At 37.9% G+C, this 27,455-nt stretch overlaps 1 protein-coding gene across 1 annotated transcript; it reads left to right on the forward strand.

Annotated features, from left to right (window-relative positions):
- Positions 1-1,048: 1,048 nt before the first annotated feature.
- Positions 1,049-27,389, forward strand: atp2a2a (ATPase sarcoplasmic/endoplasmic reticulum Ca2+ transporting 2a). Its single transcript, XM_082188152.1, has 21 exons — positions 1,049-1,252; positions 1,366-1,516; positions 3,446-3,463; positions 3,549-3,631; positions 5,205-5,309; positions 5,439-5,577; positions 15,361-15,441; positions 15,518-15,603; positions 16,107-16,571; positions 17,914-18,002; positions 18,117-18,219; positions 19,180-19,311; positions 19,395-19,514; positions 19,603-19,821; positions 21,142-21,477; positions 21,856-22,076; positions 22,154-22,356; positions 22,514-22,599; positions 23,060-23,193; positions 23,295-23,412; positions 26,117-27,389. Exons 2-21 carry the CDS (start codon positions 1,399-1,401, stop codon positions 26,390-26,392), a joined length of 3,132 nt encoding a protein of 1,043 aa, XP_082044278.1. The 5' UTR covers positions 1,049-1,252; positions 1,366-1,398; the 3' UTR covers positions 26,393-27,389.
- Positions 27,390-27,455: the final 66 nt, after the last annotated feature.

Raw genomic sequence — 27,455 nt, forward strand, 5'->3', positions numbered from 1 at the left:
GGGTGGTAATTCATTCATTTATTCTTATATTAATAATATGCATAGGTCACCCTGAGTAGGTGTAAGCTTTGCATCCTCACGTACTGTTGCATATCCGTGTGTCTGCACAGTATAATGAACATCTGGCAGCTTGAAATGATTTAATACTGAGTCAGTCTCATTCAAAAGGCCCACATCATAATCACAGTTTGATTTTATTTTACCAGCAATTAGAGGAAAATAGAAAAGTATTATTAGTTTTACATTCCAAATGGGTATATGAGGTGATAAAAAGAAAATCTATTTAAAAAAAATAAATAATCTTCTTAAAAATGTTATACTTGTATCCACACAGATTTCATTTTTATACTTATTTATTAAATTATTAAAATGATTTTAGTTGAATACATGTAAGTGAACATTAATCATTATTTTTAATGTAAAAAAGTGGCTTTCTTAGTAACTATCATGTTTTCTACTGAACTGAACAAACGTGGCTTAAAATCAAAGTATTAATGTTTCAAATATGTATGTATATATATAAATATACACACATATTGTTTTCATGTTTATTTTAAATAAATAATACTAAAATATTATAATAAAACTTAGATTAAATTTATGATAACATTCATTTTTCACCAATAAATAACTTTCAATGACTTTCCGAGATTCAGACATTGAAAACATCACAGACACATTTTTTGTATGAATGTACTTTATCCAGACAAAGAAAATGAATTACATACGCACTCAACATACGAAAAAAAAATTTAAATACTATATAGGGTACAAAAATATATACACGTGCAGACAGCTTTCCAAGAACACAGTTTACCTGTGGTGGATTCACCTGCATTGGAGGGGTTGGGCAAAAGTTATATCAGCTGCATTGAGTGACAGTCTGTTATACCAATAAGCAAACGTCTGCTCAATATACGTCAGTGCCGCCCCAGCCAAAGTCGATTGATTGGATGTTGATGGGCTCCTTTGGACACTTGCTGTCCAATCAGCGTCCTCCACATGCGGCAGAGAGGCAGTAGTGAGTCTCCTGCGATAAAACGAGTAAACGCCGCTTCCATCACCACTCAACGGGAGAGAAGGACGTGAAAAGGGGTCGTCCGTCATATTTCCAGGCAGGCAGAGGCTTGGACGGGGGCTGAATGTGATGTACTAAGCAAGGATCTTTCCTTTTGGCTTCCACTGACTCCCAGTTATTTGGGAAACAACAAGAAGAAGATAGAAGAACTCTGTTGGATAAGACTATTGGAAGGTGCATTTGCCCGTCTCAACTTTCCACATATGTTCTTCATGTGTCCCATTGGATGTCAATATATGTGTCACTCATAGGCATATTCGTATCTATTTTTTTTTTGACCAAGGCAGATTTCTTGAGCGGGATTCTATTCCAGTCTAACGATGGAGAACGCTCACACGAAGAGTGTGGAAGAAGTTTATAGTTATTTCAGCGTCAACGAGAGCACGGGACTGACTTTAGACCAGGTGAAAAAGCAGAAAGAAAAATGGGGTCTCAACGGTACGTCTGATACTTTTGTGTCCTTCACAGCCAGCTACGCCACACAGACGCTTTGAAGTTGACATGAAATTGTTACATTTGTTGCAATCCGCCGGCAGGAGCGTTCGAAACAACTGACGTCATCAAACACGCTTTATGGCAAGCTGGTGTAACATTCATTTTTAAAAAACAAACTAGAATCTGTTTTATGCTACGTCTGTAGTGACTAGTCTATTTAAAAATTTCACTATCAACTAGGTATTAGTACTTATTGTTTAGTGACTTTCGCTATTTTGCTTTCAGTTTTCCTAGCACTAAATTAATGTATCACAGTTGTTACTTGCAGCATTTTTAATTTTACTTGTAAGATATTTATTAGTAGTCATTCTGACTATTCATTACTTATTACAAAAAAGAAAAAAAAGAATTAGCAATTAAAGAGAAAATAGCAATTGAATATAACAATAGAAATTATACAAGTAATAGAATAGGTACTACAATCTAAGAAAAAATTTTTTTCTTAAATAATTACAAAGAATCAATGGAATAGTTACTTGTCTTAACTGCCATAATGATAAATAGCACACGAAGAAATACTAGTGACTAATTGAATGGATATTAGTCACTATTGGAATATCTAATGAATAGCTATTAGTGAAACTGAAAAATACTAGTCATTATGGAATTATTTAACAAGTGATTAATAAGTGGTTATGGCAATAAATGGATACTACTTGGGGTACTTTTACATGACAACGGCGTACTAAAAATGGAAACGTTTTTCCTTCGCGTTCTTGAAAAGTTTCGCATACAGGCGACAATTTGGTCACATGGATCTGTGAAAAACAAATAATGCTGTATAATGCATGCCAGGCCAGTAGTTGGTGATATCACTTTGTAGAGAAACACTACACGCCTATAGACTGAACATGTAAAATGCATGTGCATGATGTCACTGTTTTCACAAATTCATGTTTTTGTTGTTTACAAGGAGACAACTTAAACTTTTTATGCGTTTTGGCCATTCATTTACATGACAACAGTGTTTTGGGGGGTCTGACAATACAAACTTTTGAAAACAGGTTTCAAAGTGCAAGTTTTTGAAAACGGTACTATTATTGTCTGTGTAAAATTAAAAAATGCGCATTTGTGAAAACAGTGACGTAATGCATGTGAACGGGGATCGTTTTGGCAATGTTGTCATCTGTGCATGGAAAAACGTAAAGGGAAAAACTTCTCTGCTTTAGTACATCATTGTGGTGTAAATTACGTACCCTAAGTTTTAAGGGAAAAAATGTTAAAACAGCTTGCCATGCACATTTCCCCTAGACTTGGTTGGACAAGGTTGGAAGACAGGCACACACAGGCCCTTCCAGCAGAAATAAGCTGAAAGAGATGTTTAAATCTATCCGGCTTTATGTTTCTGTAAAATCAAAGCGAGCATAGCTAAGACCGCTCTCCAGTCTTCCTCTTTCATCAATTTAACAGAATCATGTTTTTATGAAAACATAGATGAAAATATTTCTGTTAGCAGCCGGCTCAGAACAGCTTGTGTGTATGTATGTATACTATGTATGTATGTATGTGTATGTATACGTGTGTGTGTGTGTGTGTGTGTCACAGCTTGTGCTCAAAGATGAGCCAGATATTCACTCATTTGGATTTGAAGTCCTCTTCTTAGAGTGCAAGGTGTTTGTGATATGAAAATATTTACTTATATATATCACTTCTCAAATATTTAACTTGGGTGTAACATTGATCAACCTTTTAAAGTAAAGAAGATAAATGTAATCTTTGAGTTTTAATAGGTTCTTATAAGGTCACAGGACAAGTGTGTTATAGTCAATGTCAAATCAATTTCTGTTTGGGAATGTACTATTCGCTGTGTGTTTTTGTACCGGTAACATTATACTTTGTTTTGTTTTTCATATCCTTCAATGAACCCCACAGAGTTACCTGCTGAGGAAGGTAATATTCATTTTTCAACTGTAACATGATGTTATCATTGCTTTACTCATGTTATTCTGATGCATTTGATTTTGATGTTTGACAGGAAAATCTATATGGGAGCTTGTCATCGAGCAGTTTGAAGATTTACTTGTGCGGATTCTTCTACTGGCAGCTTGTATATCTTTTGTAAGTAACATGTTCTGGCAGAGTTCTGCCTGCAGTTATTATTATTGTACACTACTGAAACTCAAAGATTGTTTCGCTCAAAGAATAGTGTAATTAACAGCCGTTTCTCAGATGTGATTCAGCACAGTTTCATGTCAGGTGTTGATTGTTTTACATTAGAAACAAATCACCGCTGAGATAAACACCGACTGGTATCCGGAAGTGCTGTGAAAGTGAAGATGTCTTGTTAGCTCCCTGAGTCTCGCACGCCTTGTCTTGGGTTACTCGCGGATCAGAAGGGCTAACAGCTGAGGAAGCGGAACTCCTTAGGAATGGTGACAACAGCATTCAATGAGATTGAGTGTCTGTCACTAGCTGCCAAACAAGACATCTTAGTGCACTGCAGTTTTACAGCTGAGGTGTAAGGACCTCTTGAATTAGCCAAGGGTTTACCACCAAATGAGAAGACACGTGGCTGTTTGCTTGGAGACTTAAAAAGGGTTATTAAATTAAAGATTTTAATTAATTCCTGCAAATTTACTATACATAATCTCACCAAGGCTGCATTTATTTAATCAAAAATACAGTAAAAACTGTAATACTATGAAATATTACAATTTACATTGACTTGTTTCTGTATACAGTAAATATGTATCTCCTATAAATTACTACTACTTTTAATATACTGTATTTTAATCAATAATATAAACCAGGAAAGTAAGGATAAGGTGGTTGATCGTTATGCTTTGGCAGTTTGACTGCCCAAAAGCATTAGTTAGAATGCATTCACATAGCGGATGAGATGAAGCTTGAAGTAGAGAGGTATGCCAGCATCGCCCAGCGGAGTGATACTGAGGTGTTGGAGTCTGTGGTTTGACAGCTGTCTCGTAGTTGGCTGTGTAAGAGGGCATCTCTGCAGGCCAAATTAGGCCTCTGACCTTCAGTTGCAGGCCTCTCATTACCACAGACAGACCAGTAACTCCACTGTCTCTTGAGAAAACCACCAAGATGTTGATTGGAAGGCTTCAATCTCTGCATTTGACCTCCATGCTGTGCATCTAAGGACTTTTTATATGAAGCAGCATATCATGCAAATCTATTTTTAAAGGTGCAAAACGTCAGTGCTTCCGTGCAAAACAAAACTGTTAAACTGTTAAGTTGTTATAAAAGTGCTTGTGCTTAATGACATGAGGGAAAGTAAATAGATGGTGCAGCTTCTTATTTTAGGAGTTCATATGTTCTAATGTATCTAAATGAGGGAAATAAAAGATGTTGTTGCTGCAGTGAGCTGTGGGAGTTTAATTTCTAGTCATTAAAAACATACAGCTGTGATTGGCTTCGTCGTCACATTTAGTTTTTTCTTTCTCTCGTTTAAACTTGTTTAAAATCATGCAGTTAATGCAATCCAAACACAATCTCATTTGTAAACGGGTTGTTGAATCCATTATGAGAAGGCAAATGTCACTGGCATGTCTCGTCTAGAATCTTGATCTACTGGTCTTGAGATATCCAGAGGGTGTTTTGAATGTGAAATACTTGATTAGATCGAACGGGATGTGTTGTGACATGACTTTGTTTTTTTGTTTTCCTGCAGGTATTAGCCTGGTTTGAGGAGGGAGAGGAAACAATCACTGCCTTTGTGGAGCCTTTTGTAATCTTACTGATTCTTATAGCTAACGCCATCGTAGGTGTTTGGCAGGTCAGTAAAGTATCATGAATTTTGAACAATTGCAACAATAATGACTGAAAGTCCCATCCCAAACTCTACTGCAAAATTTCCCAGTGAATAAAATCGACCTTTTTATACATTTGATTCTGTCCATCTCAGGAACGTAATGCAGAAAGTGCCATTGAAGCCCTTAAGGAGTATGAGCCAGAGATGGGCAAGGTGTACCGTCAGGACAGGAAGAGTGTGCAGAGGATCAAAGCCAAAGAAATTGTGCCTGGAGACATTGTGGAGATCGCTGGTAAGCATTGCATTTTATATCATGATAAAGACGATGTGATCACAGTCCAGCCTCAGTTATTTCTCTGAATCCAGTTATTAGCAAGGTCACTGCATTTATGGGTTGTTATATGAGATAAGTAACAGCCTCGCAGCTCTTCTGTCCCTGAATGGACCCCGTACAGCTCCATTGTATGAGTATAGGTATTTTTGGTTGCACCTGTTGATTCTCAATGGACTGTGTGCGTCAGTCCTCATCACATGTTCGTCAGCGCTCATGCTCTGCCCAGAAGCACGTCTATATCTGTTGGACACAGCGTTGGCTCTTTTGGTTTGCTTCTCATATTTTTGCACCGCCTTTTTGGAGATGCCTGATGATGTTTCTCAAATTTGAGCTCTTGCAAATAAATAATGTAGAGTGTGAAATTTTCTTTTCTTTAATTACTCATTAATAATTAATAAATAAATGTAGAGAATGATCCTGCTTTATAAATCGCAAATTATTTTTAAATCAGTAAATTATAGGTTCATTCATTGAAAACATTCCACATCATTATCCGATCATAATTCTCGCTCGCAAAATGTGACATATCACAAAATAATCAGCTTTTTATTTAGCATACATTGTACATTTTCAAAACTTTTTTTAGCGTTTGAAATACATTTTTTTTGCTTGTTTGTAGGGCTGCACCATTTTTCATTTTATATATCACACTATATACATTTTGTGATTTATATATCAATATGACTATAAAATAATATCAAAATTACTACAGAAATTACTATTGTAATATTTCACTGTAAAAAAAATTATAATAATTTTACAGTACAACTGTAAAATTACAATACTGATATTTATGGCTGTTAAATTTCTTTTTCTAACGCTAAACCATCAAGCTTTTATTTTGGTGGAAGACTGCAGGGCGACTTTAAATCTACTCTTTTGTTGACAACAGATGGTTTAGAATCGCTTCTCGTTTCAGGTTTAATTAAATCACTGCCTTTGCTGTTTGATCATCACACTTTGCATCATATCGTGTTCTGGTTTTGTTTCATTTGATTATGCAGCCTCAGTTTCTGCTTTTATAAATCTAATGTAGGATCAGATCGCATTGTGTTTTGTAGATGAAGCCCCTGGTTTCTTGCATAATTACTATTTTTGAAGATTTTAGAGATGAAAAAGCAACCAAAATGAAAGTGGATTGTGGTAATGTTTTAACCTTTAACTCCTTTGCAGTAGAACTGGTGCTGTGTTTTTTTTTTGTTTTTTTTTTGTGTGTGTGTAAAGTGGTAGATGTTATATTTAGCACTGATAGACTGTTCAGATTATGGAATAGTTTAATTATAACTCACAGCGACAATGGTGCAGATGACAGGTGCCGGCCCTGAGCCCTGCGCCCACCCCTTCTGCAGCGTCTCACAGAATTGCAGCCTGTGACGTCAGATATGATTCAGACAGACTGCAAAGTCACCTTGGAGAGAGGTCATCTTGGAATGGTGCTGTTTTAGGGGTCAGTGATTAGGCCCAAACGTGGGTACATTTTCCACGAATGCGTTTATTTCGTAATTACTCAAAATCCACAATTTCACTGTCTGAACATTTTGCAGATAGGGACGTGATAACAGATTTGACCGACCAACTGTTTCGATGTGATTAATTTAGGAAGAGAGGGTCACCTGGAGCTTTTTGGCTGAATCTGCTCCGTGATGGCATCTGCGCTGATCGTTTAAAATGTTTTCCTGTGGTCTCTCTCTCTCTCTGAATCTCTGTCTCTGCTCCTGCTGTCGGTTGTGAGCATATCGCAGTCCGTGCCTCGGCTCAGTACACCCGCTGCAGAGGACTCTGGGACTGTAACCAGTTTAGGCGTGAACAGAATTACAAATGAAGCCAGCGGCACCCTGACAGCCTATCAGTTCTGCGCAGGGCCGAGCTCAGCATGTGGGCCACCTCGCAGTCCTCTGTGCACATCTGATGCTTTAATTAGCATAGGCTACCTCTCAATGCTCTTTGATATTCTAAGCCAAGGTGCTTTGGTATATAAGACAACTGCAGGTGTAATCTTGACTAAAGCCTTGTGTAAGGATAATTCTTGGTACAGTATATGAGCAGTTTATGGGCTTTTTTTCTTCTCGCTTTGGGGCCATCTATATTCTACTGTACTTAAGTTGGCTATTTTTGGCTTTGTTTATATATTTATCCAATTTCAATATTCCACTACTGTCTATGCTCATGCACTGTCCTCATGGGCAGGACTTTTTATTTTTTGTGGAAAAAATTTACTTTACCTATCCATCCAGCTTGTAGCTTTACCAATAGAGCATGGCACTAACAACGCCACACTCATGGGTTCAGTTCCCAGGGAATGAATGAATTTGCATAAAAGCATCTGCCAATGAAGGTGTGTGTGCGCTCACCTAAGAGTTCAGATGCAAAAGCCTCGGTAAGTGCCATCTGAAGTTCTTCTAGAATGATCATTTTTATCAAGCTCGTATATTTAAGTTCAGAAATTTCACTTAAATGACAATTAATAGGTAATTTTCATTGCCATTTAAGTGAAATTACTGAACTTAAACTATACGAGCTTGATTAAAAATGATCATTCTAGAAGAAGATGTGGTTATGTTGACAAGAAAGATCTTGTCTAGCCAACTATGTTTTAAACTAGTCCATTTGTCCTGAAAGACCTTTTATGTATTGCTGATTGTCATTGTCTGAGGCATAAACAATACTTAAAACCAGTGAACCTTTTCGAAGTCTGTATGTTGCAACCGTCAATTGTCAAGTGGAAGGTGTCCAGGTCCAACAGCTGTTCCTATTGTTCACTCAGAGAGATGACCTTATAGGGAAGTGCCCATGATGTACCACCCCTTTTCCCCTTAACGCAAATGCTTTCACATTGGCCTTACCCTTACCCATCAGCATAGTCTGTGCTTTGGGAATTCAAGCACCCAGGCAGGGTGGCATGCAACATTCTGCTGGACCTGGTAACCATCGGCCATCACCGCGGCAGGGGCCCAGCAGGTGTTTGATGCCCCCAGGCTGTCAGCAAGAATCCACAAATGGCTGAGTTAATATGAATGAGAGTAAAGGAGATACTAGCCATTTATCAATGTTGGGGTTGGAACAGGTGTCCAATAATTCACATCACACTTCTCTGAGTGGCCAATCAAAACCAGTGATTTGTAGATTAGAGATTGGCAGATAATGCCTTTTTATAACCGATACATGGTATTTTGATGTTTAAGTGTCTGATATTTATTTACATTTTTGCAAATGTATTATCTTTGTTTTGTGCTGTCTGTGTAAAGCATTTAAAGGTTGTTGTTGTTATTATTAAACTAAGTTAATTTACCCGTCAATATTGTGAATGGGAGCTGTCATCATACAAGAACATACTGTGGGGTGTCCATTTCAGAAAACAAAATCTACCTATAGAAAATTAAACTTGTTTAATTTTTATTTTTTTTATTCTGAGAAGTGAGTATTATAAAAAAAAAAAAAAAATGGATTAACCGATTATCAGCCTTGATTTATCTCTATTGCCCCCCCCCCCCCCCCAAAAATGTGCATGTATGATTGATTGTTCTTTTTCGCAGAATTCAGCTTTTCTAACACAAGTAATTTTTTTTTTGAGCTTGACTCAACAACCTCAAGACCCCCCACGGCTCACGCTATTCTGTGATGACATGGCAAGTAAAATGCAGGCATATTTGTTTGACCCCTGTGTCCTGCGTTGCTACAACGAGCAGAGGAATGAAAGCAGAGCCGGTGCTGTGTTGCTGGGGGACCGATGGAAGCAAAAACCTTTAAACAAAACTGTACTGCTTTCCGTCCCCCGACCTCCTCCCGCGGAGGGTTAGGTGTGAGCTATTTTACCCTGCTGATTGATGCATGCTGAAGGTATTTTAAGATACTAAAGTGCTTTATGATATGGCAGCTGGATTGCACGCATATACTCCATCTTCCTTTGCATTGTGTTATTTCTTGATCTTGAATGCTCCATTACTAGTTCAATATTGAGCTGAATATGTGGTGAGTCCTTGTGTGGGTGTTGTGTAGGGCTCTTTTGCTGGGTTTGTTCTGGGCAATCCGTGCTCCTCGAGGGCCGATGAGGAGGCTGTGTGCGTACAGTGGGCGGATAGATAACTCCAACAGCTCAGGGGTTCGGAGGTCACTCTTCTACCTGGAGGCCAGGCAGATACGCCTGAAATAGCTCATCGCTGGGGCTTTTTGTATATGCAAACTGATAAATGCTGCAATGTTCTGGACAGTGTTGACACACTTGTGAATAGCGCCTTCGGGCCTCTCTTAAGTCATGAGTCAGCTCTCAGCTAGAGCGGAATTGAATAGACACTTCATTCTCACCTTGTGGTACGAGTCTGCATTAGTCAGCAGCACAATTAAGCATCTTTGAAAAGCACCCATGTAATTTGAAGTATGGACCTTTAAGAAAGAAATTCTGAAGCTCCATTATGTGCATCTCTATCGAATCCACTTCATTCATTGTGAAGCATGAATTTAGTGCCTTTTTATATTCAGTTTAAATTTGAACAATGTAATTTGAAGTTGCAGACAAGATGGAGAATTGTGATTTGAATTAAAATAAATGAGATTCGTTTAATGCTTTTGCATTTTACAAATGCTTGTTTGAATTTTTTTTTTTTTTTTTTTTAATTGATGGACCTTGGATAGATTTTGAAATGTCACCTATAGATTTTATTTATATAATTGTCTTATGAATTTAGATTATGTAATAAATTATGTAGCCTATGTCCAGACTAACATTTGAGAGCAGCAGCACCAGTGCCAAGAGGCTACGTTCAGACTGCCAGTCCAAATCCAATTTTTGTGCATATCCGATTGAAATCTGATTGAAGTGTGAAAGGCAAAACAATTCATGAAATTCGGTTGGATTTCTGGAAATCTGTTTCAGTCGGACTGCTCTGATCAGATTTCGTGTGGTTTGTGACTTTCCCACGCCACGTAAAAATGTAAACATCACAGGTTGTGTTAGAAAACATGCTGACAGTTGCTGTAGAAACAAGGTTGTGTTGTTGCAAAGTGCCGGATGAGCAGAAAATGACAATATAACGGAGACATGTTTTGAAACGGGCGGAGACGACAGCGTGAAATAAAGCCACTCATACCAGCCTCAGTTTCTGCCGCTGCTTCAGAAGACGCAGTAGTGCATTCATGTTGTAAATAAGACAACATCTGTATTGCAACCCCCTCCATGTTGCAGTGGTGGTTGTTGTTTTGGCATATGCCTACCTACCAACACAACAACATTGCCAGAGAAACCAATGCAGATGTTCCGGAAAACGAAAGAGTGGCATCATGCCATGGGCACACTTTGGATCTGAACAGTTGCATTCTGGATGTCAATAATTTAAGGTCAGGTTCCAATTGGATACACATGTAATCTATTTGGGACTGAGAGTGTGAACGTTGAGTTCTACTGATGGTGGCACCAGCACCTGATTTGGTAGCACTTTTATAAGATCATACTGAACTGACCTATAGCTTCAGTGATTATAAAAGGAGCGCTCTTTACTTGCTTTCTGTGTAGTTCAGTTGCAATATGACTTTTTTTATTATTTTTATTATTATTTTTATGAGATTGTGACACTTCCTACTTCATAGTTCAGTACAAAGTGCCAAACTTTGACTGATTTCTTGTTGAAAAATGTCCAGTATGATTCAGAATTCATTACAAAGTGCTCCCTATATGTTTTCAAAGATTTGCATGGCCTATAACCAGAGTATGTTTCTAATTTAATCATTTGGCATCAATCTAATAGGTCTCTAAGCTCAAATTATCAGCTACATCTTGGTTCCTCTGTTCCTCTTTGCCTTTTCTGTAGCCGCTCCAAAGCAATGGAATACGTTTTCTCTGTCCTTAAAAACATCCCGTACACTTGGTGTATTTCAGAGTGTGCTAACACCTCATTTGTTTCCTTTAGCATTTGAAAATGTCTTGTTATCTGTTGCTTGTGTTTGTATGGTGCATGGTTTTTATCTTTTGTACAACACTTTGGCTCTACATTGTGGTGTTGAAAGTGCTTTATAAATAAAGGTTGAGTTGATTTCATAATGTCAAAATATACATTCAAAAGCAAAACGTGAAAAAATATTAGGGAGTGGAAATAGCTAATAAGCCAATAAGTGCTCCTCTGCTGCCATCTACTGGTTGTAGTGATCATTTCATGTCTTTTTTATTTTATTTTTAGGTGTTTGTTTGCCACCAAGTGTTAGTTTTCCTTCATCTTGAAACTTTTAGTTTTACAAATGGGAACGGTCTTTGAAGGATGAACAAATAATGTTTTTGGTCATCACATAAAAAAAAAAAACATTTAAATTGGATATTTAGAGCTTTGAGGTGCTGGAAAAAGGTGTGTGAAGCATTTCAAAGTCCTTAAAGTGCTTAAATTTCTTTCTCATAAGGTTGTACGAAACCTGAAATTATTTTTTATTTTTTTACTATTCCTGCCACAATACCATCATGGTTACGGTTAGCGTTACTACATTAAATCCATGGTGAATGTTTGTGATTTGTGGATGGACAAGCCTTCTATAACTTGTTAATGGCATAATGTTTCTCCTGGTTTCCACATCAGCACTGTTTGATCTGATATGGTTTATATCAGAATTATGCTCACTAAATCTCGCAGCAATGCTATTAATTCTGCAGCGAATACAAATGCTTTTATGTAATTATTTTATTTATTTTATTTATATTCAATAAATTAACTTTATTTCTTAGAATGCATTAACTGTTGAAAATGTCAATTTCTCAATTTCAAATGAGCTTTATTAGCATTGACTGTGTACCACAATGTTGCCAAAGCATTAACATATTATATATAAATAATAAAACAAAGAAACAAAACATATGTATAAATCATGTCATATGTAGCATAGTAAATAAATACAATCCATCTTAATAAATGAATAAAGTGGGTCTCTAGGGAGTTAACCGTCTCTGACATTGTGAATGGCTAACACATATTTTGCAGCTATGCTATCATCATCTCCAAGTATGAAGGGTGTTTTCTCAGTATCATTAAGTTCAATGAATGATGGAATCAGTGTTTCAAATCTGGGCAGAAAAGTTTCTCTTACATTGATATGTTTAGTACAGATGAGTAGAAAGTGTTTCTCGTCCTCTATTTGTTGTTGATCACAGTGTCTACAGATCCTCTGCTCTGTCTGTCCATGTTTGTCCATTTTGGAGGTCAAAATGTGCTTTTCATGATTTCATCATGATTCAGTATATTCCTCTTTCTTTCATTGCAATTCTAATTCAATTTATGCTGTATGGCCAATTCAAATTCACACTTGTGAGTTGTAAAGCAGCCAATTATTACATTTTGACCTTTACTCAACCCTGGTTGCATTATACCAACATTTGAACAGGTATCTGTAACCTGAACAGGTATCTGTAACATCATCTGCACTTCACCTCCAAATCATGGTTTGTCCATCAGACAGCCTCATGATCAATTCTTCAATGATCAAAACCTCATTCTTACTAGAAATGTTGGCTGAGTTTGTTCTCTTGTTACCAGTGAACAATGCTGGGTGATCTTCTGGGAACTGGACTTCATTGTGTACATTCGTTCTCGATTTAGGTGGCTGAAGTTGCAATTGAGCTCCATTAAGTCTTTCTGAGAAAAGCCGTCACTGCCCCGTGTGTACGACCTTGCCGGTGTAGCGCCTCACAGATCGTGGCAAAAGGACAGCCCGTTAATCCACAGCGAAGAGATCCTGTTGCACGCACATGTGTGATGATCAGTGCCAAGGCCACGCAGCATCCATTGTTATCATGCCCTGTCATTTTTTTTTTTATGCTGCCACGCTGCGCATAATGGCTGGGTAAATTCCCCAGGCTTTCTCTGATAGACATGTTAATGTTTAACATGAGCAGATCAGTAAAGAAACATTTGAAGTATTTATTCTTCCAAGTGTGGCCTAAGGAAAGCATATTACAAACATGCTCCTCAAAGCTGCTCTTCAACACCATTGTTACTTATAAGTTATGAATACATTAAAGGAACACTCCACCGTTTTTTGAAATAGGGCTTATTCACCTTCTTTCCTACATTTAGATAGGTGGGCAAATGCATATTTGTCTCAGTGCATGCATTGTTTTAGTTTGACAGGGTCGGCGCTAGCTTAGCTTAGCATAATGAATGGAATCCTTTGTTGCCAGCTAGCATGTCCTGAGTAAAAGTGATATAAAAAATTAAAAACCCCCACCTAATTACTTCTTGTGGCCTGCGTATTCACAACAAGTACAAATAGCGATGCAGATTAACACTAGGCGATTTCCTATGCAGATATTGACTTGGGACTATATTAGGGGGAAGCACAGGCGGAGCACTGCTACTTGGGCGCAGAGATATCACGCCCAAGTAGCAGTGCTTCGCCTGTGCTTCCCCCTAATATAGTCCTTAATATATAAGTCAATATCTGCCTAGGAAATCGCCTAGTGTTAATCTGTATCACTATTTGTACTTGTTGTGAATACGCAGGCCACAAGAAGTAATTAGGTGGGTTTTTAATTTGTTTTATATCACTTTTACTCAGGACATGCTAGCTGGCAACAAAGGATTCCATTCATTGTGCTAAGCTAAGCTAGCGCCAACCCTGTCAAACTAAAACAATGCATGCACTGAGACAAAAATGCATTTGCCCACCTATCTAAATGTAGGAAAGAAAGTGAATAAGCCCTATTTAAAAAAAACGGTGGAGTGTTCCTTTAAGGTTGTTACAGTTGATTGACAGCTTGTGGGTTATTAACCCTCTTTACTCTTCCTATTGAGCGCAGGGGCAGCTGCTGTCATGTTTAAACCTGATCAGCGCATCGGCGAACGTATCTGAATAGTTTTCCCATTTTTGGCGTGGAGCATTGTTCCTCGCCATGCTATTTTCTTCTCTCACCCTCAAGGGCGCAGATGAGCTTGCATGTCTGTTTTGTTCTCGATGGCTGAGCACGCTCTCTCTCTCTCTCTCTCTCTTTCTTTGGTTCCCTTTTTAAGTCCTTTAAGTTATTTCATGATTGTGCACGAGGGACTAGTGGATTTGATTAAAGATCATAATTTGATTTGTGTTCATCTTGCCAAGATTTTTTTTATTAGTCAGGAGATTTCTGAAAACATTTAATGTTATGTTTTCTGAACACTGTGTTCTGACACTTGCAATGATGCAATGTGTGGATAAAACATCCAGTTAGGATACTACATCAAAAAAAAAAAACCACAAATACAATGCACAAAGCTTAGCTGCTTAGTTTGACCATAGAAGAAACACTGTTGATTTGTAGACTATTTTTCTAGTTTAATTGCAACATTAAACTAGAAAAATAGTGGAAGTTGGAACTGTCTGCAGTATCTTCATAATGCAAAACTTTACATATTTTACTCTTAAGGACCGTTAAATTAGTTGCAAAGAGGTTTATGATTGCTAACCTATAATGTATGTTCTTATTTACTCACCTTCATGTTGTTCCAAACCTGTAAGACTTTGTCCTCTGTAAAAGACAAAACAAGATACAGTATTTTGAAAAACATTTCAACTGTTTTTGTCCTTAAAATGACAGTCATGTGGTTAAAAAAAAAAAACGAACATTGACTTGCAAGTTATATTCTATAGTTTTATATAAGGAAGAGAGAGAAATTGTTTTTATTTGATCACCTATCCATTTAATAGCAATTTTAACTGTGAATTTGTCTGTTTTCTGATGATTTAATATATTCTAAATATCTTAGTTTCTTTTTTTTTTTTTTTTTTTTTTTTATCTAGTGGGTGACAAGGTACCTGCCGATATCCGTCTCTCTGCTATTAAGTCCACCACACTCAGAGTGGACCAGTCTATCCTGACAGGTAACCAAGTGTTTTGATCATTTTGTTGGTGTATCATCTATTTTGGCTGTGGGTTTTACTCTTATTTCTCTCACAGGTGAGTCTATCTCTGTCATTAAGCACACCGACCCTGTGCCGGATCCCCGTGCCGTCAATCAGGACAAGAAGAACATGTTGTTCTCGGTAAGGAAATTGGACTTCAGCTGATCTTTAGTCTAGTCAAGTCACCTTATTTAAAGTGCTTTATACAATACAGCTTGTTTCCAAGCTTTACAGTGATAAACAGGAACACAATGATTCAGTGATGCAAACAGAATTCAATTCTGCTGTAAAGCAGCTCTAAAAAGACCATAGTAAACAGTCATTATTCAGTTGAAATCAGTTCTTTGTGGATTCAGTTTGAAGTTTGAGGATTGAGTAATAAAGTTAATCAATTTTGGAATGAGTTCAATTAATCTATAAAGCAGCTCTGGAGAAAAATGTGATGTCGTCCAATAGTGTCAGTGCATTCAAGTCAATAATATTGCAGAATATTAAGTGTCCCAAAACTAAGCAAGCTAAAAGGCGTCAGCGGCAAGGAACCCAAACTCCATCAGAGAAACCAGACTCAGCTTTAGTACGCTCTTCACTCTTTTTGTTCCAAACGAAATATATCTTCCTGTTCATTTTAAATGTGTGCATTCCAGGGAACCAACATTGCTGCCGGCAGAGCCGTGGGTGTGGTGGTGGCCACAGGCGTAAACACCGAGATCGGTAAAATCCGTGATGAAATGGCCGCCACCGAGCAGGAGAGGACCCCCTTGCAGCAGAAGCTGGATGAGTTTGGCGAGCAGCTCTCCAAGGTCATCACCCTGATCTGCATCGCCGTGTGGATCATCAACATTGGCCACTTCAACGACCCCGTCCATGGCGGCTCCTGGATCCGTGGCGCCGTTTACTACTTCAAGATCGCTGTCGCCCTGGCTGTGGCTGCCATCCCTGAAGGTCTTCCTGCTGTCATCACCACCTGCCTGGCTCTCGGCACCCGCCGGATGGCCAAGAAGAACGCCATCGTCCGCTCTCTGCCCTCCGTGGAGACGCTGGGTTGCACCTCCGTCATCTGCTCTGACAAGACTGGCACCCTCACCACCAACCAGATGTCTGTCTGCAGGGTGAGCTCATTCTTTAGCAGTTTAGTTATCCTAGGCTTTGTACAAAAGTAATAGCTCCATGAAATGGCTTGACTAGTGTAGTTTTGAGCTTGAGGAGTGCTGTTGACATATTTGAAACAAGACATTGTGGCAGATGGCCAGTAGCCTTCAGTTTACATGATTTGCTACTTGTTTAATGTGCATACAACACTAAGGGGCCGTTCACACAGAAGGCGTTTCTCCATTCCACTGAAAAACAATGGAAGAGTAGCGCAATGTAAACGCTCTAGACGAACATCTTTAACCGTTGCGCTCACGTCTCGTGCATGACACTGCTTCCTAAAAATGCGGCACTCAAGTTAAAAGTTCAACTTTTTTAAAAAACACATCTCTAGATTTAGCTTTTTTTCATGACACTGACCTGCGTTCTCGCGCTTTTGACAGCAAAAACGTGTTGTGTGAACCAGCCTTTAGTCTGCTGTCCTGGAAAAAAAAGATTGTAAATTTGTTGCATATATCTGCAAAAAATTACTAGACCTAAACATGGACTAAAAGTCAAGGTTTAAATGGGGCCTTTAAATAAGTATAATAGGTGATAAGATTGTTTTTGCAGTTAGACCTTACAGATCTAAAACAATCTTAATAGCTAATTTTTTTGTGCTTTAATTTTTCTTTTCTTTTTTTTAAGAGCTCCATGTCTACTGTGCTTTTATTTGGGGCTGTTCAATTTGGGCAAAAATAATGGTGATTTATATATCAAGATACACATTTATTATTATTATTATTATTATTAACTAAAAATATTAAACGAGAAAAAACATTACTACTGAAATAATGCCGTTTCATTCTAAAGCGCTTAAATCTTCTCCTTGGTTGGCAACAGGTTTATAAATGCTTCACATCACAAATCGTTGAAAACCCATGTCCTCCTGCATTTCTCCCACAGTACTCGTTCAGGATATCTTTTTATTCTGATTTAGTATATTTGGACTTTTAAAAATCCGAACTTAAAAAAAGTCGTTCTCTGAGTCTGGAAATGAAGTGTTTGGTGCAGCTTCAAGAACATCAATGATAGAGATTTGTCAAAGGACTGAGCTGCTCCCTCTGAGCTCGATGATGGATGGCTGTAGTGTCCGAATAGTTTTCTTCATCAGATGTTAACATGGTCAGCTTTAACATCAGTTAACTTTTCAACAAATTCCTTCTAGATGGACAGCATGCTGATGCATTCAGCTAACAGTTGAAAATAGTATCATAAAGGTTCACCCAAAAATGAGAATTGTTATATTAATATACAGGTTTGGAATAACATGAGGTGGTATATTAATGATAAAACCGTTCCAAACATGTATCTGTGTTTCAGATGTTCATCATGGACAAGGCAGAGGGGGAGAAGTGTTCACTGAATGAATTCACCATCTCTGGCTCCACATATGCTCCAGAAGGAGACGTGTGAGTTTTCTGTCTCTGCTCTGATATGCACATCTAACTGGTGCTCATGATTTCACATTTTTGTCAGCTTCTGTTTAGTAGGTATTTTATTCATCATTGTGTTTGGTTACTCAGATGCCTTGATAACCGAATAGTGAAGAGCTCTCAGTATGATGGGTTGGTGGAGCTGGCGACCATCTGTGCCTTGTGCAATGATTCCTCCCTGGATTTCAATGAGGTAGGCTTATTAATTGTCCTTTCTTAAGGTGGAAGATATAAGCAAAACTGATATCATTATACATTTATAATGAATATGAAAATGAGTATTTTTGAAACTGATATTCTCAGAAAAATCACAATATACACAATTTTATGAAAAATTGATTCCAAAACTCCAGAAAAATAAGTGTGCTTTACTGATTAAATTATATGTATGATATATGAAAGAATCATTGATATACGGCTTTTTTTTTTTATCAAAAAAGAAAGAAATATTATTACACTTCAAAATGACTGTTCTCTTTTTGAATATATTATATAATGTAATTTTTTTTCTGTGATGCAAAGCTGAATTTTCAGCATCATTACTTCAGTCTTCAATGTCATATGATTCTTCAGAAATCAGTCTAAAATGCTGATTTTCTGTTTAAGAAACATTTGTTATTATCTTTTTTTTGGGGGGGGGATTCTTTGATGAAAACAAAAAACAAAACAGCATCTGAAATAGACAGTTTATGTAACATTATACACTACTGTTCAAAAGTTTGGGGTCGGTAATAAAAAAAAAAGAAGAAATTAATAATTTTATTCAGCAAGGATACATTAAATTGACCAAAATTGACAGAATATTTTGTAACATTATACATGTCTTTACTATTTCAAATAAATGCTGATGTTTTAAACTTTCTATTCATCAAAAAATACTGTAAAAAAAAAAAACAGTACACAGCTGTTTTCAACATTAAAAACATTATATATGAAAAAATATATATATATTACCGATCCCAACCGTTTGAACGGGTGTGTGTGTGTGTGTGTGTGTGTGTGTGTTTTATATAATATGTTCAATCATTCCTTGGATAATTGGATTGTATATCTAACCATGTTTGCCAGCAGTAGAACAGGCACTATGAAAAGCTTTGGGAGAAGGTCAGTTCCACACATGGAGGATGTTCCTTGATAAATACAATTCTTTCAGGCTAAAGGCGTTTTCGAGAAGGTTGGAGAGGCCACGGAGACAGCTCTGACCTGCCTAGTGGAAAAGATGAACGTTTTTGACACTGACGTCAGGAGCCTGTCTAAGATCGACAGAGCCAATGCCTGCAACTCAGTAAATATTTCTGATTACTAGTCAAATAATTATGCCTGTACTTGTTTAATCGTGATTTGCTAACTCTATGTGTGTATGTGTAGGTAATCAAGCAGCTGATGAAGAAGGAGTTCACCCTGGAGTTCTCCAGAGACAGGAAGTCCATGTCTGTTTACTGTTCCCCTAGCAAGGCCAAATCCTCTTCTTCTAAGATGTTTGTCAAGGTGCAAACCGGATACTGGTTTGTTATATACCGAGTCATTGTACTGCTGATGTTTTGATCACATTGTTAAACTAGAGTGTCTTCCTCAGGGAGCCCCAGAGGGAGTGATCGATAGGTGCACGTATGTGCGTGTGGGTGGATCCAGGGTTCCCATGACTCAAGGCATCAAGGATAAGATCATGTCTGTGATCAGAGAGTACGGCACTGGCCGGGATACCCTGCGCTGCCTGGCGCTGGCCACCCGTGATACTCCCATGAAGAAAGAGGAGATGATCCTGACAGAGACAGCCAGCTTTGCAGATTATGAGGTGACTGAGTTACAGTGTACTTTACTAGTCTGTGTGTCATACTGACATAGTGTGTATCCATCTAGATGGCTCTCTAGGATCTAATAAAGTATCTTTGTACCACTAGCTTGTTTACTATCTTATAAACCATTTAGCCATCTAGCTAATTAGCTAGATAGTTTTTTAGATAGCTATTTAGTACCATCTAGCTGTCTAATATAAATGTATTTGAACCTTGCTTGCTACCTAATAAACTTATCTACTGTAGCTATTTAATAAATCTAATCTTTGCTTCTTGGCAGCTTGCTTCATCATAAATCATTCATCTAGCTGGTTTCTAGTAAACCATTTTCCATCTAGCTAGTTAGCTATTTAAGCTAGTGTCTAGCTATCTAGTAACATCTAGCTCTCTTATAAAGTATCTTTGCATCTCACTAGCTTCCTATTTATCATATTAAATATTTGTCAGTCTAGCCACTTAACTAGTTAAGTTTTAATCCATTAAGTTAACTGTCTAATAAAACATTTTCCATTTTGCTAGTTATTTATCTAATAAAGTATTTACCTTTCTAGCTATCTAGTAATTTGTGGGGGGAATTCAGGTTGATAGAGACACTTTTTCATGGCAAAAAAAAAAAAATAACCGTGCAAACCGTGTTCCAATCAACCTAAAATCACCCTATAGTTATCTAATAAAAGTATGTTTGCATCTCGCTATCTAGTAACATATCTAGCTGTCATACATTTTCTAATATTTATCCATCTAACTAGTTTGCCATCTAGTAGTGATAATCCATCTAGCTATTAAGCTGTCTAGAAAGCTACCGTAACTAGGATGCAAAATGGTTTATTAATAACATTATTTAACTATATAGCTATCTCGTAATATATCTAGCTATCTAATTCAGTATCATTGTCATGCTTGCTTGCTTGTTTATTTATTAAATATTTTATCTTATGAAAATATTTGTCCATTTAGCTAGTTCGCTATTTAATAAAGTGATAATCCATCTACCTAGTTTGCTGTCTAAAAGTATTTAACTTGCTAGTAACTACTAACTTATATAGTACTAACACAAATCTTTTTATTTATCTAGCTTCCAATCTAATAAATGATTTATCCAACTAGCTAACTATCTAATAAAGTGTTTATTTATCTAGCTAGTTAGCTCTCTAATGACATATTTAGCCACAGTATCTAATAAAGCATCTTTGTCTAGTTAGCTATCTCTAAGCATCTATCCATCTAGCTAATGAAGTGGAAACCAGAAAAGACCAAAATGAGGTTTTAACAGTTTATCCTAAGTTTTTCTAAACTTGCCTGTCCTCTCCATCTGCCAGTCTGATCTGACCTTCGTGGGCTGCGTGGGCATGCTGGATCCTCCTCGTACAGAAGTGGCCGCTTCCATCAAGCTCTGCCGCCACGCTGGCATCCGGGTCATCATGATCACCGGGGACAACAAGGGCACGGCCGTGGCCATCTGCAGACGCATCGGCATCTTCTCAGAGGATGATGACGTCGAACGCATGGCTTTCACAGGCCGCGAATTCGACGACCTTTCACCCCACGCCCAACGCGAGGCGGTCATTAATGCCCGTTGCTTCGCACGTGTCGAGCCTTCACACAAGTCCAAGATTGTGGAGTTCCTGCAGGGCTTTGACGAGATCACTGCCATGGTAGGTGGCCATATGATGATAATGGATAGTGATTTAGCCAGAGGTGGACAGTAAAGTTGTGTACTTGAGTACTGTACTTAAGTACCCTTGAGTATCTGTACTTTAAAAAGTTTCCAAAAAAAAGAATACTCAAGTACTTTAACTTCATTACATTTGAAAGACCAATATCGTACTTTTTACTCCACTACAATTCTGTCAAGGTCCTTGAGTAGAAAGTAGTAATGTCATGTCAGTCAGGGGTTGCATTTTGGTTGGAAATGAAAGTTGCGTAATATTTGACCAGAAGTATCTGTACTTTCACCCAAATAAGGAAGTGTACTTTGTCCACCTCTGGATTTAGCTCAACTGTAATTGTTGACTAAACGGTTGTCTTTGCAGACAGGAGATGGCGTGAACGATGCCCCTGCCCTAAAGAAGGCAGAGATTGGCATCGCCATGGGCTCTGGCACTGCTGTGGCCAAGTCAGCCTCAGAGATGGTCCTCGCTGATGACAACTTTGCCACCATTGTGGCCGCCGTTGAGGAAGGTAGAGCTATCTACAACAACATGAAGCAGTTCATCCGTTATCTCATCTCCTCCAACGTGGGCGAGGTCGTCTGGTCAGTCCGTCTTTCATCTGCCAGTGGGTGTTTTAGGTTTGTTGAATCTGTTGCTGATATGAATGACTCCTCCTCAGTATCTTCCTCACCGCTGCGCTGGGTTTCCCTGAGGCCCTGATCCCAGTCCAGCTGCTGTGGGTGAATCTGGTGACTGACGGTCTGCCCGCCACCGCTCTGGGCTTCAACCCCCCTGACCTGGACATCATGAACAAGCCCCCCCGCAGCGCCAAGGAGCCCCTCATCTCCGGATGGCTCTTTTTCAGATACATGGCCATTGGCTGTGAGTCACAAACATGACCAGTGCATCCTTTGATCAGACTATAAGATGATTTACAATTCAAGAGAATAGTGCTTCTGTAAATATATCTAGCTTGGCATCTACTAAAGGATCAATTATTGCTGGTCTGTTAACTGTTGTATTAACTGGTGTTTCTCAGGTTATGTGGGTGCTGCGACTGTAGGAGCTGCAGGCTGGTGGTTCGTTGTTGCTGAAGATGGTCCAATGATCTCACTTTACCAGCTGGTATATATTTGTTTTGAACTAAAAGTGATGTCTGTAACTAAATCTGATACAATAACATGTAAAATGAATGCTCAGAACTAGACTGATGTCAAATTTTTTTTTTTTTTTTTTTTTGAACTGACATTCAACTGATTGCAGGAAAACTGCATTTCTTTGATCAAAAAGTCTAATATTGTGAAATTAGTACAATTAAAATTAACTAAAATAATATTTTTAAAATGTAATTTATTTTTGTCATGCCAAAGCTGAACTTTCAGCAGCCATTTCTTCAGTCACATTATCCTGTGTAATTTAATTAAAATATTTAATATATATTATTACATTTTAAATATTTATTTATTTGGTATTTAATGTAATTATTACATAAAATAATAATTTTCTCTGTCACCATTATTGTTGTTTTATTTTGTTAGTCACCACTACTTTGTCTGTCTGTTCTAACTCTTTCTCTTTTTCTCAGAGTCATTTCCTGCAATGTTCTCCTGATAATCCTGACTTCCAGGACCTGGAGTGCCACGTGTTTGAGTCTCCCTACCCCATGACCATGGCCCTGTCTGTGCTGGTCACCATCGAGATGTGTAACGCCCTCAACAGGTCAGTCCTCATGACATCCAGACTCATTTGTGACATTGATTTTAAAAATGAGATTTGAACCCAAATAAACATCCTCCTCCTCCTCCTTTTCCCTCCTGCAGTCTGTCAGAGAACCAGTCTCTGGTGCGCATGCCTCCCTGGGAGAACGTCTGGCTGCTGGGAGCCATCTGCCTCTCCATGTCTCTGCATTTCCTCATCCTCCATGTGGAGCCTCTGCCGGTACAGCAACCATCCTGATTTATCTTAACATAAATCTGAATTTATAAGTGCCCAGTGTTCAAGAGTATATGTCAAAAATCATCTTGGGGCCCAGAGTAGGATTAGATCCGTAATGGTTGGTTTCAGCAGTCTACGCACAGTCTTTACACAACAACAATATGCTTAAAACGGAGAAGTTTTTCCTTTGAGTTTTCCATGTACAGACATTGTCAAAACGATCTCCATTCATACGGATCAGCGAAAACTACTAAAAACGCTGTATTCTTCTGCCAGGCCATTAGATGGCAATGAAACACTATAGACTGAACATGTAATACGCATGTGCATGACATCATCGTCTTCAGAGATTCGCGGAGACCGTTTTCAAAGCTGTTTTCAATAGTTTGCGTTTTCAGGCACCCAAAACGCATTAAAAGTTTTGCGTTTTTAGCCCCTTAATCTCTGAATGTAGACCCAGTTTGCGCTCTCACTTTTTGATTATTATTAAAATAAAATTAGGTTAATTGTATAATGACATTATATTAATTCTGACACCTAAAATAACGGAGTAATAATAACTAACTATATGTACTTACTGAAGGGTTAGGTTTAGGATGAGGGTTTGGTTTAGGGTCAGTTGCATGCAATTATGCATAATTTATAAATACATGTAATGTGTAACAATGACACTAAAATTATTATACATTAAACTACTATATATATATATATATATATATATATATATATATATATATATATATATATATATATATATATATATATATATATATATTGAATATAATGTCACTAAAACTCTTTCAATGCAGGCATGCGCTGGATGACACACTCTCCCGGTGCTCACTATGTCCCGCCTCTCTCTATACTATACATATTCAAAGCGTTTTAGATGGGTTATTCTTATAAAATATACTACTAAAACTAAATGTGATATGGTGATTTTAAATAATGTGTGCACTTTCACTTTGAGGAGTAAATGTGCAATTCTGACTTTTTTCTTTTCTTGCAATTGTGAGTTTATATCATGCAATTCTGACTTAATTACCTTTTTTATTTTTTATTTTATTCAGTGGTGGAAAGAAGCTTCCATACCATACAGCGTTTATTTTTTATGTGATTTCCTAAAATAAGCATATAAATAGGTGGATGGAAACAACCTTTTTTTGGAACTGAGTTAAAGGTACAATATGTAAGAATTTTGCATTAAAATATCCCAAAATCTCAAGGCCAGTGTTATATATTTTGTTAAGTTGATTACTTACAATATCCCAAATGTTTCCAACTATTTTTAAATCATGAGAAAATTGCGATTTTAACCAAGGAAACGGGGCGTTAGAGCAGGGGGGAGCTGGGAGTCGCCAGTCAATTGCGTCATATCCGCGTTACCCTCGGTTTCCGCTCGTACTGCGTGGAGTCCTGGACAAATGCGGAAGTTGTAGTTGTAGCGTCTATCAAGCTACAAACTTTAGCTTGTTTCTTGCAGTCGTTATGGGACACAATTATTCTTTACCGATTGCAGCTGGTTCTGTCGACAAAGCATGCTTAATTTTATATTTTCCAAATGTAGCGTTCGGTAATAGTTATGTTTATGTAAGGAAAGTATTATTGCTTTAGATTTGTGTTTAGTTTATTGACATTGTTTATCACGTCTGGTGTTTATGGCCATGTAAATAAACATAGCATGTGTTATACATAAAGATTAATCAGTATTTTGGCAAATGATGTGGGCATGTTCGAATGTACTTTTACAACAATTGTTTAGAACATGTAAAACTGCGCAGCGTTATCACAACAATGAATTCAACAAATACAGTAACATCTATGAAGTATTAAACCTTACTTTTCTTGCGGTTAATTCATTTTAATGAAATAAAAGTGTGATGAGGTTTAAGAGTCAGGAAGGAAGAAGACCGGGATCGGCGTTACTGGGACTCGTACTTTATTAAAATAAAGCAAAACAAACAAAAGCCGCGCACAACGCGCATTCACTGTGGCAACCGCGACGGCACAAAACAGTTAAAAAATGAGAGCTCGGATCCACCGGTTTTCTTCCTCTGCGTCCAATTTCCTCTCCAGTCTCTCTCTCGTTCCAGCGCGGCTTATAAGCGGTCTCTCCACGCCAATAATACTGCAATAAGACACAGGTGCATTTGCACTTGACCTAATGTTACTTGCTCGTCTCTTTTCTCTCCCATCACAGACCGTGCTGAACCACGCCCCCCTCGCCACAAAAAGCATGTCATTAAACGCAACATTTATAAAAATAGAACTTAGCCTCATCCATGAACATGATTTTTCGATTCCCGTCTGACTGATTTACATCCACGGTGGAGTTTAAAACGACAGTTCCCATCATTCCACGCTCCTTCACATCGTCATCAAGCTACGCCGTTGTTGTTGTTTGGAATGTAGCGCCCTCTAGCGGCAAAAATTCTTGCATATTGTACCTTTAATAGAGGAGTGCCACCCTATTGAAAAGGATGGTTGTACCTGAAATGTTTTTGGTCTGGTTTCAGTGTCTGGGTTTGGTTCCTTTTAGCTTTAATATTTAAGCAGCAGCAAAATGAGATGCTAAATGTTTCTGATATTGCAGTTCAAAAGTTGTATTTATTTGAGCTATTTGTGCTGCCCTACATCCGGGTTCTACTGGCTGTTGTCAGTGAAAGCCTGTGAAAAGTTTGATTCCATGCTTTTGTTTGCTCCACAGGTCATCTTCCAGATCACCCCTCTGAACGTGACCCAGTGGATGATGGTGCTGAAGATCTCATTGCCCGTCATCCTCCTGGACGAGCTGCTCAAATTCGTGGCAAGGAACTACCTGGAGCCCGGTAAAGACCTGGACCAGGAGCCCGACAGGAGAGGCTGGTCCCTCTCTGCATGCACCGAGGGCATCTCCTGGCCCTTTGTAGCTCTGACACTCCCTCTAGTGGTGTGGCTGTACGGCACAGACACTAACATAACCCAGCTGTTCTGGTCCTCCTGACTGATCCCAGAGCTGCCGTCAAGCTAACACGTGACTCCAAATAACCACAAAAGCAACATTAACCACCAACATTTACCTGTTCACATTTGCACATGCATCCAAGCCTTGTTTGAATTTTTTTATATAATGTTTACCCTCATATATGGCATATTGCTGTCAGAAAATAGTATGTTCTTTTTTCTCTCTTTTTTTAACATTCCATTTTTAAGCACATTTCATGTTTTTTTATTATTATTATTATTATTATTAAAGGTGTATATTTTCTCAGGTCCCTTTATGGCCTTTTTTGGATGTTCGAAACAGGGAGATGAAATATTTATCAGATTGCTTTGGATATTTTTGGCTCACAGCTCCGAGATGTCTTTATAGCCTTTTGAATCCGCTGGGCCAAAAAGAACGACTGTGCATTTGAGTTATATTTAGATGTTTGCTACTATGTCATTTCTGTTTCCTCTCCTCGCTTGAAGCAACATGATTTCCTCTGTGTGTGTTAAGTAGATCGCAGCTACCTCAGTTCCGTCGCTTGCTTTCATTTTGTATTTTTGCTTGATAGAAGACTAGCCAAATGCACCAGTTCTCTTGTTCTTTTTTTTTAACAGCTAGTGTTTTTGAACACATTATCTGAAGCTGTTTACTTTATCACGTGTTGGATGTATTTATAGGGACAGTGTAGAGATTATAATATTATAGATCAATTATTTTTACTGTAATGTATATGTGTATATACTAGGTATATGAGAAAATGAACTGGGCACAAATCATCCTTTTTTTTTTGTATTATAATATCTAGGATGAATTCTGGGATAAAACCCCTGATATTAGTAAACTAGTGTTGCTGGATAAAGACCTCTTTAACTGTAAATGGCACAACTTATTCACTAGGGGTCGTGGTTTTTTTTTTCTTCCATTTTTTAAAAAGCAGTCCTCTTGTAAAAGTGTCTTGCTCCAGGTGATCACCAGACATCATGCATGATTAAATTCGACGTATTAAAACTAATCGTGTTGTCCTGTGTGCATAAGAGAGTGCATAATTCTGCAATACTCATGATACACCATCACAACC

The sequence above is a fragment of the Leuciscus leuciscus genome, assembly GCF_965113295.1.
Source record: "Leuciscus leuciscus genome assembly, chromosome: 13".
NCBI classification, from domain to species: domain Eukaryota; kingdom Metazoa; phylum Chordata; class Actinopteri; order Cypriniformes; family Leuciscidae; genus Leuciscus; species Leuciscus leuciscus.